Raw genomic sequence first — 18377 nt, forward strand, 5'->3', positions numbered from 1 at the left:
GTCCTTCCGGATCCCTGCACGGCCACTGCTGCATCTCCCTGTCGCACGGATCAAAACATCCGGCGACGGGGTTGCACCAATAGTAGGCGCGATAGTGACCCACCTCGCTAGCATCATGTGTGACGCTAGGGAGGTTGGTCACCGTCATGGCCTGCTATTGGCTGCCCCCCTTTACCCTTTGCCAGATCCACACAACAGGGAGATGCAGCAGTGGCCGTGCAGGTATCCAGAGGGACAAGGGGGCCGGGTAAGTATCGTCGATAGAAGAGGCCAAGACATTGTGGGCATATTTGTACTATTGGATAACCCCTTTACTGGGTTGAGCATTGACTTACAGGGTAGATACCTACCTATAGGTGCCAATAGACATTTTTCTTCCTTCTGAATGAGAGAATTTGTATACTTTTACTAGGGAGCACTGCCTGTAAGAGTCTACAACAAACAACGAACAATGAATCAGCACCCCTCAAAAGCTGCCTCGTTATTTGTGATCCCACAATTCAGTGTTCCCTGTATATTGTAGGTAAAGGGACACAAAGTTATCAATGTCTTACCTTTGCCTGCTGTAAATGCTTCTTGGAGGGCCCCTTTAACCTTGCTGTCCCCATGCAGTAATCTGTGGTTTGGTAATATAGCAATATGAGATGCACCATAAATAGCCTCGGGGTTAAAGGCATAGGCAGAAATCTTTTCTCCAGTTTCACCATTGTCCACCTGTGAGAGCATAAGGCAAAGCAGATTTATTGTCATGTTTAAAGCAGAACTCTAGTTCCCAGGATGGAGGCTAGGTGCTACAATCATTAAACTGAGCATCCAGCCATGATGTATTTTAGATGGACAGACACTTGTGAAAGACATGCCGCTGCCTGCCTACTCCATTATACTCTTCTGATTAGGGCAGGAGCAGAGACTACTGGAAGCGTCTCTCCTGAATATCTCAAGAGGAGAAGTGGAAGTCTTAAGTTTGCGGTTAGTATCTACTTTTTTTCTCAGTCCATTTTCTGAGACCACACAGAAAGGTGAGCTTTTAGGATCTGTTCATATGATTCAGTACTACATCGTGGGTGTTGTTGCTGTGCCTGTGAGGAGGTATGACCCAGAGTCAAGGGCACTTAACCAACCAGCAGGGTGCCGTTGGGCATGCACAACTTTATGTTCGTCTGAAACAGGCATTTATACCAGAAAGTGGCCAGATCCCCATCGGATCTCACTGTAGTCAATAGGGATCAAGCAGTGTGCGGCGGTATCTGACTATGACGGATACAGTGCCGGAGTTCACAACTGAGATGTGAATGTGTCCTGAGTAGCCCCTTCCCCCTGTGGGTGCTGTGCTGCGGTGGTTTATTCTGTAGATCAGGACGATTAAGGACATGCCAAATGTATGTTTTTTATAATATTTTACTACTTTAAAAACATTTTAGAAGAAAGATTGCTTTGAGTTGCCATATTCTGACATCCATAACTTATATTTTTTACTTACAAAGCTGTGTGAGGGCTAATTTTTAGTAAATCGATCTGTAGTTTTAAATGATACCATTTTGGGATGCATGCAATATTTTAAGACATTCACTGTTCAGGTTAAAAAAATGGGATAATCAATAGGATCAATGGGATTATTATATGTACAGTATATACAATGAGATTTTCATATTTTAGTGCTTTTAACCCCTTCAGGACCCTGCCATTTTTCACCTTAAGGACCAGGCCATTTTTAGCAAATCTGACATGTGTCACTATATGTGGTAATAACTTTAAAACACTTTTACTTATACAGGCCATTCTGAGATAGTTTTCTCGTCAAATATTGTACTTCATGACAGTGGTAAAATTGAGTCAAAATATTTTATTTTTATTTATAAAAAATACCAAATTTACAAAGATTTTGGAAAAATTAGCAAATTTCAATTTCTTTACTTTTATAATAGATAGTAATAACTACAAAAATAATTATTACTTTACATTCTCCATATGTCTACTTCATGTTTGGATCATTTTGAAAATAACACTTTATTTTTTGGGACGTTAGAACGCTTAGAAGTTTAGAAGCAAATCTAAACATTTTTTAAAGACCAGTTCAGTGAAGTCACTTTGTGGGGCTTACATATTAGAAACCACCCATAACTCCCCGATTTTAGAAACTACACCCCTCAAGGTATTCAAAACTGATTTTACAAACTGTGTTAACCCTTTAGGTGCCCCACGAGAATTGAAGGAAAATGGGAATGAAATTTCAAAATTTACTTTTTTTTTTAGCAGATTTGAAATTTTTATCTATTTTTTCTGCAACACATCAAGGGTTAACAGCCAAACAAAACTCAAAATCTATTACCCTGAATCTGGAGTTTACAGAAACACCCATATGTGCTCAAAAACTGATGTATGGGCGCATAGCAGGCTTCAGAGTGGAAGGAGCACCATATGGTGTTAGAAGAGCGGATTTAGCTGGAATGGTAATTAGGAGCTATGTCGTATATAAAGACACCCTGAGGTGGCCCTATAGTGGAAACCCCCAAAAAATGACCTCATTTTGGAAACTACACCAATCTTTCAAGGTGTGTAGTGAGCACTTTGATCTCAAAGGTGTTTCCTAGAAGTGAAAAAAGAATTTGCATTTTTTTCACTAAAAAGTTGCTTTACACCCACATTTTTCCCTTTCCCAAAGGGTAACAGGACAAAATGCACCCACATTTTGTTCCCCATTTGCCCCTGAATACGCCAACACCCCATATGTGCTCAAAAAAAGATGTATGGGCGCACAGCAGGGCTCTAGAGTCAAACAGCAAAATATGGATGTTGCTGACCTGAATTGGCAGACATTTATTTTAGGTACCATGTCGCATTTAAAAGATTCCTGAGGTCCCTAGAAATTGAAAACCCCAAGAAGTGACCCGCCCATATTGTGCCAGTATATAGGGCCCCATAGTGCCTCCCCAAATTGTGCCAGTATATAGGGCCCCCACCCCCTTCTTGCCACAGTATACTATAAATAATAAAAACAATAAACTCATATACTTACCTTATGCTGCTGTCAGTGATGTGATGCAGGCCTCTTCCGACCTGTGTCCCGCACTGTACGGCTCAGGCACTAGGCCTGTAGCCTATTAGAGGAACGGGCAAGGGAGACGCCTCTCCCCTGCTCCTCCACACCATTCATCTGTATCGCTGTCCTGAGGGCGGCTATACAGATGAATATGGAGATGAGCGCTTCCACAATGGAGGCGCTCATCTTCACTCCTGCTGCCTCCGGACAGATTGGGCCCCCCTCCAGCGCTCCGCACCCGTCGCCCGGGCACCTTTGAAAACGGGCTGACAAATACCCAAGCGCCAGGACCAAATTCATGATCGCCATGGCGATCTGGGATTTCTCGAGCCCGGAGTTATCCACATAGAGGTGGTAACCCTTATCCAGCAGTGGGTGCAGTAAGTCCCACACGATCTTCCCACTAACTCCTAGAATGTGGGGGCATTTTGGGGGTTCTATCCGAGAATCTTTCCCTTCTTAAATGCGGAACTTGTGGGTGTACCCGGAGCTACTCTCACAAAGTTTGTATAACTTTATGCCATAACTTGCCTGTTTGCTAGGCAGGTACTGGCGGAATCTAATCCTCCCTTTGAAAAGTAATAGGGACTCCTCTACACTGACATTTTTATCTTGGTTGTACACCTCAGCAAACTTGGTGTTAGGGTCCATTCACACGTCTGCAAAATGGGTCCGCATCCGTTCCGCAATTTTGTGGAACAGGTGCGGACCCATTCATTTTCAATGGGTCCGGAAGGTTCCGTTCCGCAAAAAAAAATAGAACATGACCTATTCTTGTCCGCAATACGCACATTGCCGGTATCCGTGTTTTTCGGATCTGCAAAACACATACGGACGTGTGAATGGACCCTTAAAGTGGTTAATGACAGGCCTAACCTTGAACAGACAGTTAAATGTTGGGTCGTTTTGGGGTGGGCACTGTGCATTGTTGTTGTAGTGTAGGAATTTCCTAATTGACTCAAATCGTTTCCGGTATGCCGATGTAGGGCTCTGATCAATGAATTGTTGGGCGTATAAATTGGTTTGGGCCACCATTAAATTTACAAAATCTTCAGAGAAGAAGATTTAAAAAAAATCTAGTTCAGTGAAGCCTGCACTATCTTTATTCCGGACCTGCCCCCAAAATCCCGAATTTGGGACTGATAATCATCAGGGGTGGGTTACATAAGAGTTCACTCTGGGGGGCTGCCTCCGCTGCTACCCTGGGGTGCTTGCCTTTTAGAGGGTACCTCATCAGCGGATGATGATGAGGGTGTAGAGAAGTAGAGGAAAGTGGCATCCTCTTCTCCCTCACTGGGAGACTCTGTATCGGAGACAAGCATGGCGTATGCCTCTTCAGCTGAGTATACTCGTTGGGACGGACGAAGCCATTTTTTTTTATTGGGGTGTGACGTGTGAAATATGTAAATCTTTATTTCGTGTGAGGGGTGTGTATGTTGTGTTTTCACACATGAAGGGGCTTCTAATAAATTCGAAATTAAATTTAGAAGAAAAAAAGGAGAAGAAAAAATTGTTAAAAAAAAAAATTTCTGCACAAATTATTTTTTTCTGCACAAATATATAAATATATAACTCTATATATATTTATATAAAGCCCTAACTACAATTTCCTAAAAAAAAGTTAAAAATGGCAAAAAAATCAACACAGATGTTAAAAAAAAAAAAGTGCAAAGAATAATCCCCAGGTGCTGATCAGGCAGGTATGCACTGAACAGCATTTGGCGGTCACAGCTCGCACGCAGAAAAAATGTTGCAGTGCTGAAAAAAAAAAGACCAAAAAAGGCACACGGACCAAATGGCATTCGTAAAAAAAAAAGCACAGGGGGACAGGCTGGGGGGTGGGAAAGGACAGGGACAGAGGGTGGTTTAGGGATCTGGAACAGGTGCAAATGAAAAAAAATAAAAAATCAGTGAACCAATTCCAGATGTTGTTCTTCTTTTCTTCTGGAAAAGTTGAAATAGCAGTGGTGGTGCACCACAAGTCCCACCAAGCCAACAGAAGCACAGAACCTCTCTGCATGCAGTCACCAGCTAGAATGGCTGCATGCAGGGAGGTTCTTCCCTTTCTTGTGCAGCACTAACAGGGGACGTTAAATACTGGTATCCCCTGCCTCACCTTGGAGGAGACCTCCCCCTGACGCAACTCCCCCCCCCCCCCTGCAGCTTTTTTCTCCTTCTTGCTTCCGGTGCCGCGATGTGCAGGTCTTCATTGACCCGCCAATCGCAGCGCATGGCTGCCTGCCGGTAAGAGCAGCCATGGTGCCCCGATTTCCAAGTGATTCCCTCCCTGGCAGACCTTGTGCCGTACATGTCCTTTTTTTGTTTATAAAAACAAACTTTTTAGTTTAGTTTCAATTCAATTGTTTTAGTCCCCTTGGTGTACCTGAGCCTCCAATTTTTGATCACATACTCCTGTATTACAGTGTATTACCATAACAACTACTTGGCACCGCACAATTGATTTCGCGGGGTACCAACTGGAGGACAGAGTGAGCTCCTTCCCTCTATCTAAACTCTCACATGCCACGGTCACTCCTGACCACAGCATCTGAGGGGTTGGTGCAGCCAGCACCTACAAGTAATGGCACGGGCTTAGCTCCTGAGCCTGAGCCATGATGTACATGGTGACGTAACAGTATGTGAGTATGAGTGGAAAGCAGTTAATTTCTGGTGCTACTAGTCTAACAAGGGGTTTACATGATGTGGCCACTGAATACAAACATCGTGAGATTCATGAAAATGCCTAAAGGAAAAACTTTGTAAACCAGGGCATCCAATCACAGCACGAAGCTGGTGAATGACAAGTGCTTTATCCATCTGGCCTTCTGTATTCTGAGATATTTATGAACCTTGTTTTCCTACAATAAAATATTGGCAAAAACTACATCAACGGGACTAAATTAATATTTAAAATGTAATGTGTCATAGGAATTTTTTTTTGCCAGTTGAAACCAGGTGGTGACATATCTGCTTTTATTGTCTGATTGTAGATTTTTTTATTCTATTTTTCCACACGATTTATGGGAGCAGCCATCCTGCGTGATGTGTTCTTAACAGCATTTAGAGATATACTTTCCAGCAGTCACACAGGCGCAATGGACAGGAGGGGACCTCATTGACTTCTGTAGGAGAGTTTTCTAGGCATGCTCAGTGATCTGTGCAGAGGTCAGGAGGGCGCAGATAAGCTGTGATATCACCTATTGTGAATAGTGGATCCTATGTAATCTATACAGGGAGTGCAGAATTATTAGGCAAGTTGTATTTTTGAGGGTTAATTTTATTATTGAACAACAACCATGTTCTCAATGAACCCAAAAAACTCATTATTATCAAAGCTGAATATTTTTGGAAGTAGTTTTTAGTTTGTTTTTAGTTTTAGCTATTTTAGGGGGATATCTGTGTGTGCAGGTGACTATTACTGTGCATAATTATTAGGCAACTTAACAAAAAACAAATATATACCCATTTCAATTATTTATTTTTACCAGTGAAACCAATATAACATCTCAACATTCACAAATATACATTTCTGACATTCAAAAACAAAACAAAAACAAATCAGTGACCAATATAGTCACCTTTGTTTGCAAGGACACTCAAAAGCCTGCCATCCATGGATTCTGTCAGTGTTTTGATCTGTTCACCATCAACATTGCGTGCAGCAGCAACCACAGCCTCCCAGACACTGTTTAGAGAGGTGTACTGTTTTCCCTCCTTGTAAATCTCACATTTGATGATGGACCACAGGTTCTCAATGGGGTTCAGATCAGGTGAACAAGGAGGCCATGTCATTAGATTTTCTTCTTTTATACCCTTTCTTGCCAGCCACGCTGTGGAGTACTTGGACGCGTGTGATGGAGCATTGTCCTGCATGAAAATCATGTTTTTCTTGAAGGATGCAGACTTCTTCCTGTACCACTGCTTGAAGAAGGTGTCTTCCAGAAACTGGCAGTAGGACTGGGAGTTGAGCTTGACTCCATCCTCAACCCGAAAAGGCCCCACAAGCTCATCTTTGATGATACCAGCCCAAACCAGTACTCCACCTCCACCTTGCTGGCGTCTGAGTCGGACTGGAGCTCTCTGCCCTTTACCAATCCAGCCACGGGCCCATCCATCTGGCCCATCAAGACTCACTCTCATTTCATCAGTCCATAAAACCTTAGAAAAATCAGTCTTGAGATATTTCTTGGCCCAGTCTTGACGTTTCAGCTTGTGTGTCTTGTTCAGTGGTGGTCGTCTTTCAGCCTTTCTTACCTTGGCCATGTCTCTGAGTATTGCACACCTTGTGCTTTTGGGCACTCCAGTGATGTTGCAGCTCTGAAATATGGCCAAACTGGTGGCAAGTGGCATCTTGGCAGCTGCACGCTTGACTTTTCTCAGTTCATGGGCAGTTATTTTGCGCCTTGGTTTTTCCACACGCTTCTTGCGACCCTGTTGACTATTTTGAATGAAACGCTTGATTGTTCGATGATCACGCTTCAGAAGCTTTGCAATTTTAAGAGTGCTGCATCCCTCCTCAAGATATCTCACTATTTTTGACTTTTCTGAGCCTGTCAAGTCCTTCTTTTGACCCATTTTGCCAAAGGACACCCATTTTGCCATTATGCACACCTAATATAGGGTGTTGATGTCATTAGACCACACCCCTTCTCATTACAGAGATGCACATCACCTAATATGCTTAATTGGTAGTAGGCTTTCGAGCCTATACAGCTTGGAGTAAGACAACATGCATAAAGAGGATGATGTGGTCAAAATACTCATTTGCCTAATAATTCTGCACGCAGTGTATATAGGTAATATCATGTCATTGTAAGCCTGCCTGTATAGAGAAGCAGATAACTGCAGTAAAGTGACTTGTACAGACCAAGAAGTGGCGACTATTATTAGGCTTAGTGCCCAGTGTGAAAACTGCAGGATTTTATGCTTTTTTAAATCTAGATATTGACATGGAAAATTAAAAATAACCACCAAACATAAGAAGTCATTTTCTGATGACACATTGCCTTTAATCAAGTACAAGAGACGTACTAGTTGCTAGGAGGTTCCCTTCCCGTATAATAGGTTGCATGCATGGTAGACAGCCTGCCTCCCATAAAATAAGTGGAATGACAACGAGAAAGAACATAACTTCCCACACCAAAAACAGTACCAATTACCTTTAACATGTAGTCAAAAAAGCAGCCGGTGCACTCGCCAATCCAGTTGGCCTGCATGCTTTTAACCCCGTACCATTCAGGGAGATCTGCTAAAGCCTCATGCATTGCCTGCAATAAACATACAGTACTACAGTCAGAGGGAATCCATTTCTATGCGCAGTGTCATTTTGTATATAAAAGTGTAAATAAATGATACAGTACTTCCCACATGTACATTTTATGCTGTTCATATGGTTGAAGCTATAATTATGAAATTAAATACAGAGAAGTATTTTGTGAAGTTAGATAATGACCTGATAGTTCTTGAGATGAATTAAAGGGGTTGTCTCACTTCAGCAAATAGCATTTATTATGTAGATAAAGTTAATACAAGCCACTTACTAAGGGCTCATTCAGACGGCCGTATGCTGTCCGCAATAATACTGAATGCTATCCGTTTTTTTGCGGATCCGCAAAAAAACGGATCTGCAAAAAAACGGATAGCATTCAGTATTTTTGCAGACCCATAGACTTCAATGGGGCCATGTCCTGATTTTCACGGACAAGTATAGGACATGTTTCATTTTTTTTGCGGATCCGCAAAAAAACGGATAGCATTCAGTATTTTTGCGGACAGCATACGGCCGTCTGAATGAGCCCTTAATGCATTAGATTGTCCATATTGCTCCTTTTCTGACTTGATTCATGTTTCCATAGTATTGTACACTTCTCTTTTCCAGAGGTTATGACCACCCTTTAATCCAGCGCCAGTGGTCGTGCTTGCACACTACAGGAAAAAGTACCAGCCTACGTGAGCTCCCATGGTCCCAGCCACCAGAGAGGCCAGCTCTTTCACCTATAGTGTGCAAGCACAACCACCTTTGCTGGATTGCAGGATGATCATAACCCCTGGATATGACCATTGTATAATACTATGGAAAAATGAATCAGGCCAGCAAAGGAGATAATATGGACAATCACAATACATTAGTAAGTGCCTTGTATTAACTGTCTATATGAGGAATGTGAGACAACCCGTTAAATATAAATGCCAGGAATCATGGAGATGGTTATAGAGGGAGAAGTAAATCTAAATTTGTGGAATTCCTTCACAAATGATGGACTGTTGATACAGTGATACCAGTTTTGAAATTAAATTGGCAAAACATGAGGCAAGCAAACGTATCTTGATGCAACATATGAACTATAGAAATCTGAAGTCTTCTTTTGACAATGACTGATGTCAGAAGTTCCCCTGGTGAGCACAGCTCTTTCTAGCCACAGCTAAATAATGGAGGTCGTGGGTGAGGAACCCCTACTATTAACTCAAAATTCCCCAATACTGTATCTAAGACAGTCTCTTTAAGGTTTTAAAGCAGAGGCAGTTTAACGGGTTGTCTGCCAGGACTCAGCACTAGTTGATATTCCACCCATGGCTGTCATAAGAGGATTCTTGGACGAGTGAGATGAGGGTTTTCACACTTCAATTTCTAAATGTTTGTTTGAAAACACTGTTATGGACAATGGTATCTTTGAAAGGATGTCTTCGAGAACACCTCCATGCATGTAAAATGTGATGTCTCTGAGGAATGGGTGCAGCAGCTGAGAAGAACATGTCTCTGGAATGCAGATGTTAACTTTTCTATGACACAATACTCTGTGTATGAGACCTACATTCCTATGGGAGGTAAAACCTGGCAAAATTAAAATAAAATTGAAAAAACTAAAATTATAATTAAAATAACCTTTTAACATTTTGATTTCATCTAGTGTCTGTAAAATGCATGCCAAAATTAAAAAGAAAATTTAATTCCTCCATTTGAATTTTCTTTTCCAACTCCTGTTGTGGTTAATAAGTGTCAAAAATAAATATAAAAGTAAATAGACTTTTTAATTTTAACCACTTCAGCTCCCCTAGCTTAAACACCCTTAATGACCAGGCCACTTTTTACACTTCTGCACTACACTACTTTCACCGTTTATTGCTCGGTCATGCAACTTACCACCCAAATGAATTTTACCTCCTTTTCTTCTCACTAATAGAGCTTTCATTTGGTGGTATTTCATTGCTGCTGACATTTTTACTTTTTTTGTTATTAATCGAAATTTAACGATTTTTTTGCAAAAAAATGCCATTTTTCACTTTCAGTTGTAAAATTTTGCAAAAAAAACGACATCCATATATAAATTTTTCTCTAAATTTATTGTTCTACATGTCTTTGATAAAAAAAAATGTTTGGGTAAAAAAAAAAAATGGTTTGGGTAAAAGTTATAGCGTTTACAAACTATGGTACAAAAATGTGAATTTCCGCTTTTTGAAGCAGCTCTGACTTTCTGAGCACCTGTCATGTTTCCTGAGGTTCTACAATGCCCAGACAGTACAAACACCCCACAAATGACCCCATTTCGGAAAGTAGACACCCTAAGGTATTCGCTGATGGGCATAGTGAGTTCATAGAACTTTTTATTTTTTGTCACAAGTTAGCGGAAAATGATGATTTTTTTTTTTTTTTCTTACAAAGTCTCATATTCCACTAACTTGTGACTGCCCTGGCATTCTAGGGGCCCTAATGTGTGGTAAGTAGTTTGAAATCAAAATCTGTAAAAAATGGCCGGTGAAATCCTAAAGGTGCTCTTTGGAATGTGGGCCCCTTTGCCCACCTAGGCTGCAAAAAAGTGTCACACATCTGGTATTGCCGCACTCAGGAGAAGTTGGGCAATGTGTTTTGGGGTGTCATTTTACATATACCCATGCTGGGTGAGATAAATATCTTGGCAAAAGACAACTTTTCCCATTTTTTTATACAAAGTTGGCATTTGACCAAGATATTTCTCTCACCCAGCATGGGTATATGTAAAATGACACCCCAAAACACATTGTCCAACTTCTCCTGAGTACGGCGATACCACATGTGTGACACTTTTTTGCAGCCTAGATGCGCAAAGGTACCCAAATTCCTTTTAGGAGGGCATTTTTAGACATTTGGATCCCAGACTTCTTCTCACGCTTTAGGGCCCCTAAAAAGCCAGGGCAGTATAAATACCCCACATGTGACCCCATTTTGGAAAGAAGACACCCCAAGGTATTCAATGAGGGGCATGGCGAGTTCATAGAATTTTTTTTTTTTTTGGCACAAGTTAGCGGAAATTGATTTATTTATTTTTTTCTCACAAAGTTTCCCTTTCCGCTAACTTGGGACAAAAATTTCAATCTTTCATGGACTCAATATGCCCCTCACGGAATACCTTGGGGTGTCTTCTTTCCGAAATGGGGTCACATGTGGGGTATTTATACTGCCCTGGCATTCTAGGGGCCCTAAAGCGTGAGAAGAAGTCTGGAATATAAATGTCTAAAAAATTTTACGCATTTGGATTCCGTGAGGGGTATATGGTGAGTTCATGTGAGATTTTATTTTTTGACACAAGTTAGTGGAATATGAGACTTTGTAAGAAAAAAATAATAATTTCTACTAACTTGGGCCAAAAAAATGTCTGAATGGAGCCTTACAGGGGGGTGATCAATGACAGGGGGGTGATCAATGACAGGGGGTGATCAGGGAGTATATATGGGGTGATCACCCCCCTGTCATTGATCACCCCCCCTATAAGGCTCCATTCAGATGTCCGTATGTGTTTTGCGGATCCGATCCATGTATCCGTGGATCCGTAAAAAACATACGGACATCTGAATGGAGCCTTACAGGGGGGTGATCAATGACAGGGGGGTGATCAGGGAGTCTATATGGGGTGATCACCCCCCTGTCATTGATCACCCCCCTATAAGGCTCCATTCAGATGTCCGTATGTGTTTTGCGGATCCGATCCATGTATCCGTGGATCCGTAAAAATCATACGGACATCTGAATGGAGCCTTACAGGGGGGTGATCAATGACAGGGGAGTGATCAATGACAGGGGGGGATCAGGGAGTCTATATGGGGTGATCACCCCCCTGTCATTGATCACCCCCCTATAAGGCTCCATTCAGATGTCCGTATGTGTTTTGCGGATCCGATCCATGTATCCGTAAAAATCATACGGACGTCTGAATGGAGCCTTACAAGGGGGTGATCAATGACAGGGGGGTGATCAGGGAGTCTATACGGGGTGATCACCCCCCTGTCATTGATCACCCCCCTATAAGGCTCCATTCAGATGTCCGTATGTGTTTTGAAGATCCGATCCATGTATCCGTGGATCCGTAAAAATCATACGGACGTCTGAATGGAGCCTTACAAGGGGGTGATCAATGACAGGGGGTGATCAGGGAGTCTATATGGGGTGATCAGGGGTGATCAGGGGTTAATAAGGGGTTAATAAGTGACAGGGGGGGTGTAGTGTAGTGGTGTTTGGTGCTACATATTACTGAGCTGCCTGTGTCCTCTGGTGGTCGATCCAAACAAAAGGGACCACCAGAGGACCAGGTAGCAGGTATATTAGACGCTGTTATCAAAACAGCGTCAAATATACCTGTTAGGGGTTAAAAAAAAATCGCATCTCAAGCCTGCCAGCGAACGATCGCCGCTGGCAGGCTGGAGATCCACTCGCTTACCTTCCGATCCTGTGAACGCGCGCGCCTGTGTGCGCGCGTTCACAGGAAATCTTGCGTCTCGTGAGATGACGCATATATGCGTGACTCTGCGCAGGGCTGCCCCCTCCGGAACGCGATCCTGCGTTAGGCGGTCCGGAGGCGGTTAAATTTCCACTTTGTCAATTAATTCTCCTCTTCCTATAGTGGGTTTTTCATGTCAAAATCATAAATCAAATGAAAACACCATGTAGAAGCTGAAAATGGTAGATTGAGATTTCAATTTCATCACTTGCAGGCATTTTCCCTGCCAAAAGTCAAATGAAAAAGAAAGCCCATTGGAATTTTCATTTGAACGTTGCATTAACATTCAGATTCATTTAAATGAGCCGTAGTGGGCGTGGTGCAGCATGCTGTCATTTAATTCCTGACTGAACAGACAGTGACTCACTCAGTATGTCTACTTTATCATTCCAATAGATGGCGCTGTGACAGTGAAATCTTAGTACTATGCTGAATGCATAGGATAAGATTATGAGTCTAATAGATGGTGCCTTCTTTTTGAGGAGTGAATTATACTAGGATTATGATTATATCATCAACTCTGCTGCCCTTTTAACCATCTAGATGCTGTGGTGCCTAACCACCTGCAACATATATGGGGTTAATCCGCTCTGCCATACTTGAGTAAGGACGTAGTGGATGTTGCTCCAGAAAAGTGCCAAGAAGATTAAAAAGTCGCAAATTATGGTACACATATGTCATGCGCCATAATCGGTGACTTTTTTACATCAATATAGTTGCATAAAACAATTAGTAAATGTCCTCCATTGTGTCTGTGTGACCAAAAATCAGGGTGCATGACTTGCAGTAACGCAGAGCATCCTTGGCATCACTGTGCTGATTGGTGGGAGAGTTCAGACCCCCATGATCAGTATTGATGGCCTACAATAGAGCTCAGCAACCAGGGGTATAGCTATAGGAGGTGCAAAGGTAGCAGTCGCTACCGGGCGAGTCCAAAGATTCCTGTGCCACTTAAGAAGACACTGGTATTATACAAAGTACATGCTGGTCAAGTCACTCCTCTGGCTGAAGAGAAGGGGTTAGGTAAAAAATTTGGCAAGGGGGTTAGGTGTTGCCGTTTCAATTTTTGCCTCAGGCACCGCAAAGGCTATGTGCTCCACTGCCCCTGGCCACAAAGTACTGAGGGAAGGGGGGCCCAGGCTGAACTCTTGCACCGGGGCCCATGAGCCTTTAGCTACGCCACTGCCTTCGGCACTCCAGCTGCTTTGAAACTACAACTCCCAACATGCACATTTACTCAGCTGTTCTTGTAACTCCCATAGATGTGAAAGGAGGATTCTGGGAGCTGTAGTTTCCGAACAGTTGGAGCTCCGGAGGTTGCTGATCCCCAGCCTACAATATTGATATATGGCAGTGCACAATACAGTTCTGTGTGGTGCAGTCTTCACGTGTGAGAAGTCCTGACAAAAGAAAAGGTGAGGATCCGTCATTTTGTAAATCTGCAGCAGTAAAATCCACAGCAAATCATGCTACTGAATTAAAATCCGCACCACAGTCCAATCTGTGCAGTGAATTTTGTTCGTAACATGTGGCTGAGAACTTTAAAATCATAACCACTTTCTGGCACGTAAACGCTGTGGACCTGCCACCGTATACTTGTGTGCAGCAAATCTACAGCGTTTATGTCCAGTGTGACATGATGTACCCTAATATTTTCATGCAGCTATAGGGTGGGCCCCAGAATCAGTTCTTCTGGTGGGCCCTAGGCACCCCAGTCCAGCAATGACCCCAGGCACCAGGTGAATTCACCTTGTTTCTGGAGCTCCTGCACTCAATTCTATCTGCGTCTGATAACCGTAATACTGACCCTATTATTAATCGTAACCCTAAGGGCTCATGCACAAAAATGAATGTATTTTATGGTCCGCAAAATACGGATGAGGTCTGTGTGACATCCATATTGCATCCATTATTTTTTTTGGGCGGATCCATTGTAACAATGCCTGTCCTTGTCTGCAACATGGACAAGAATAGGACATAGCTACGCTAAAGCTGCGTTCCTGGCCAAAGGTTGTTGCGCGCTATTGTAGGCCATCAATACTGATCATGGGGGTCTGAACTGTCCCACCAATCAGCACAGTGATGCCAAGGATGCTCCGCGTTTCTGCAAGTCATGCACCCTGATTTTTGGTCACACAGACACAATGGGGGACATTTACTAGTCGTTTTATGCCACTATGGTGATGTAAAAAAGTCACCGATTATGGCGCATGACATGTGTACCATAACTTGCGACTTTTTAAGCTTCTTGGCACTTTTCTGGAGCAACATCCACCACGTCCTTACTCAAGTATGGCAGAGCGGATTAACCCCATAGATGCTGCAGGTGATTAGGCACCACGGCATCTAGGGGGTTAAAAGGGCAGCAGAGTTGATGATATAATCATAATCCTAGTATAATTCACTCCTCAAAAAGAGGGCACCATCTATTAGACTCATAATCTTATCCTATGCATTCAGCATAGTACTAAGATTTCACTGTCACAGCGCCATCTATTGGAATAATAAACTTGATACTGTGTTAGCTGTTGGAAATGTGGAGAAGCACAGCGCCCTCTAGCAGACATACTGAGTGAGTCACTGCTCAGTCAGGAATTAAATAAAAGCATTTTGCATGCTGCACCACGCCCACTACGGCTCATTTAAATGAATCTGAATGTTAGTACAACGTTAAAATGAAAATTCCAATGGGCTTTCTTTTTCATTTGACTTTTGGCAGGGAAAATGCCTGCAAGTGATGAAATTGAAATCTCAATCTACCATTTTCAGCTTCTACTTGGTGTTTTCATTTGATTTATGATTTTGACATGAAAACCCCACTATAGGAAGAGGATAATTAATTGACAAAGTGGAAATATAAAATGAAAAAGGCTATTTACTTTTACATTTATTTTTGACACTTATGACCCACACTGGACTTGGAAAAGAAAATTCAAATGGAGAAATTGAATTTTCTTTTTAATTTTGGCGTGCATTTTGCAGACACTAGATGAAATAAAAATGTTAAAACGTTATTTTAATTATAATTTTTCAATTTCATTTAATTTTGGCATGTTTTACCTCCCATACATTCTATGTATCCATATGCCTCTTATCTATAGGGCTCCATTTATCTGACTGAGGCCAAAAGAACATATAGAAATCCTTTTTTAATTTATTAAGACACAGAAAATTTCAGCTTGGAAAATTCCAAGTGGCAGCTATATGCAAAGTCTAGTCTAACAGTGTTGGCCGGTTAATCCAATGCCAAGTTGCAGTAATATGGCTGTGAGAAAACCCACTGGGAGTTCGGGGTTTCTCTGAGCATTCATCTGTTTAGTTTATTCGGCTAGTTATGCCACATTGGTTCGGTAGATTGAAACTACCGAACACAGACCACCCTCCTGGCTCATTGACTTCCAAGGAGCCCGTCAATTAAGCGTTTTCTCAGAGTGGCCGCCATTCGTATATACGAATGCCACTTGGCGGAGGAAACGGCGGCCATCTTGTTTGTTCAGGACAAAGGCAGCGGGACTTGGTCGTCGAATGTCGGGCACTAAAATCAGACACTCGACTTCCCGAACACCGGTCTCAAACATACGAACGAGGGAACTGTATTTCTCGAACAGCTAGGAGAGCGCTTTTCGGTACGTTGATGTACAAACCGGATTCCAAAAAAGTTGGGACACTAAACAAATTGTGAATAAAAACTGAATGCAATGATGTGGAGATGGCAAATGTCAATATTTTATTTGTAATAGAACGTAGATGCCAGATCAAACGTTTAATCCGAGTAAATGTATCATTTTAAAGAAAAAATACATTGATTCCAATTTTCACGGTGTCAACAAATCCCCAAAAAGTTGGGACAAGTAGCAATAAGAGGCTGGAAAAAGTAAATTTGAGCTTAACGAAGAGCTGGAAGACCAATTAACACTAATTAGGTCAATTGGCAACATGATTGGGTATAAAAAGGTACATTTTCTCAGTTTAAACTTTTGTTCCGTGATTTATGTTCTATTCTGAATAAAATATTAGAAGTTGGCACCTCCACATCATGGCATTCAGTTTTTATTCACGATTTGTATAGTGTCCCAACTTTTTAGGAATCCGTTTTGTATTCGTATGAGGGGAACAATCGTTCCTATGCGCCAGGAGGCTCCGGTCGTGGATTATGGAGTTATTTAACATTTTCAGAATTGACCAACCGCACACGCTGAATTCGTGGAACTATTTTGGGCAAGAGCTTCGGGTGCGGACGGTAACTAAAGACTTCCACACTTTTTAAAAATCCCTGAACCGATCTGGGGGAAATTTGAATATGTTGTTCCCCCAGATCGGGGCCATCAGGGGATGGGACATTTGTGGGGATACCTTAAGCATAAAGGGGTGTTCTTAGTTTTGGGGAAAATGTGTGCACTTCGCCTGGAGATAATTGGGTTATTCCTTAACTTATCTCGTTATATCACAAGCGGAGACAGGGAGTGTTTAAGTGTAACTGTACTTTAGATTGGCTATTTAGTTTGTGTACTGTGGGAGGACATCCTGCAAGGGGACTTCCATAAAAGCCTGTGTGGTCTCAATAAACGTCTGTTACACCCTTCATCATGTTTCGGCTGGTGTTTGGATACCGGATTACTACTTGGGGAAAACTGTACTAGAGGGTTTAGTTTCTTTGGATTTTAACTACCGACCAGAAGGACCAAACGGCGAGCTATCATCACTCAGGCTCTCAGCCATTCAGCTCAAGTAATACGAACCCATAGCTACCAATTCAGGGTTCCTTACAATGGCTGTGACTGTGGCGCTAAGGTTTTGTTTCACACAATACTGTACTATCTGCAACTGTTATTAACTGAGGAGCCACAAGTAGCGGGTCTGGTTGCGGAACATTGCATTCAGGAATCTTACATTAACCAAACCCACCTCTCAAAGAAACAGGAACGTTCCTTTATCGTAGGTGGCGGGGGAAGGGGTAGCAGATTACTGCCTTTGCCTACTTCAGTGCTATTTCAGGGGGGCAATTTAGTTGGAGAAATCTTGCATACATGTAGTTACTTAAACTGCAATCTCCAAATACTTTCTATGGGAATTGCTTCTTTGAGACTCGGAAGGCAAATTTTCTACTGTCTAAGCAATGCGGTATGGAATAAAATGCAATAATTACTGTCTGTACAGTCCAAAATGAACACAAATAATATATATATTGTAGGAAGGAACAAGGGGCCGTCATTGATGGTTGGTATGTGTCACCGAGGTTCCTAGCCTCGGTGAGGTAAGAGACGGTTTTTCTCAAGTGTCATTATTGCAGATTGCAGTCTGACACTTCAGCTGTTTAGTATGGCTGTAAAGCTAATCCGGGACGGCTTTTACTGGGAGTAGTCATAGTGCAGGGTGGGTGACTACTCCCCATGTTCAGGCCAGGTCTTGGCAGGCTTATAAAGCAGTCAGCACTATCAGGTGGGGTGGATTTACCTCCATCTGACAGTGAAGCTGGGGAGTCCTCTGTGCTGCAAACAGGCATGCAGGCTGCCTGGAAGCCTGCCAGTGAACTTTTCTGTGGCTGAGCATTCAGCCGGGTGTGAACCGACACCTAGGATTCCAGGTAA

General features: G+C 42.4%; 1 protein-coding gene across 2 annotated transcripts in view; it reads right to left on the reverse strand.

Moving 5' to 3' along the window:
* Positions 1 to 18377, reverse strand: part of LARS2 (leucyl-tRNA synthetase 2, mitochondrial) — a 220434-nt gene that overhangs the window by 78954 nt on the left and 123103 nt on the right. For both annotated transcript variants that reach the window (XM_040432868.1, XM_040432867.1), the window contains exons 8-9: positions 8200 to 8307; positions 555 to 714 (exon numbers count right to left, since the gene is read on the reverse strand). In XM_040432868.1, the coding sequence (XP_040288802.1) occupies positions 555 to 714; positions 8200 to 8307 (268 nt within the window). The remainder of the gene's footprint in view (positions 1 to 554; positions 715 to 8199; positions 8308 to 18377) is intronic.

Source organism: Bufo bufo, chromosome 5 (assembly GCF_905171765.1).
Source record: "Bufo bufo chromosome 5, aBufBuf1.1, whole genome shotgun sequence".
Taxonomy (NCBI): Eukaryota; Metazoa; Chordata; class Amphibia; order Anura; family Bufonidae; genus Bufo; species Bufo bufo.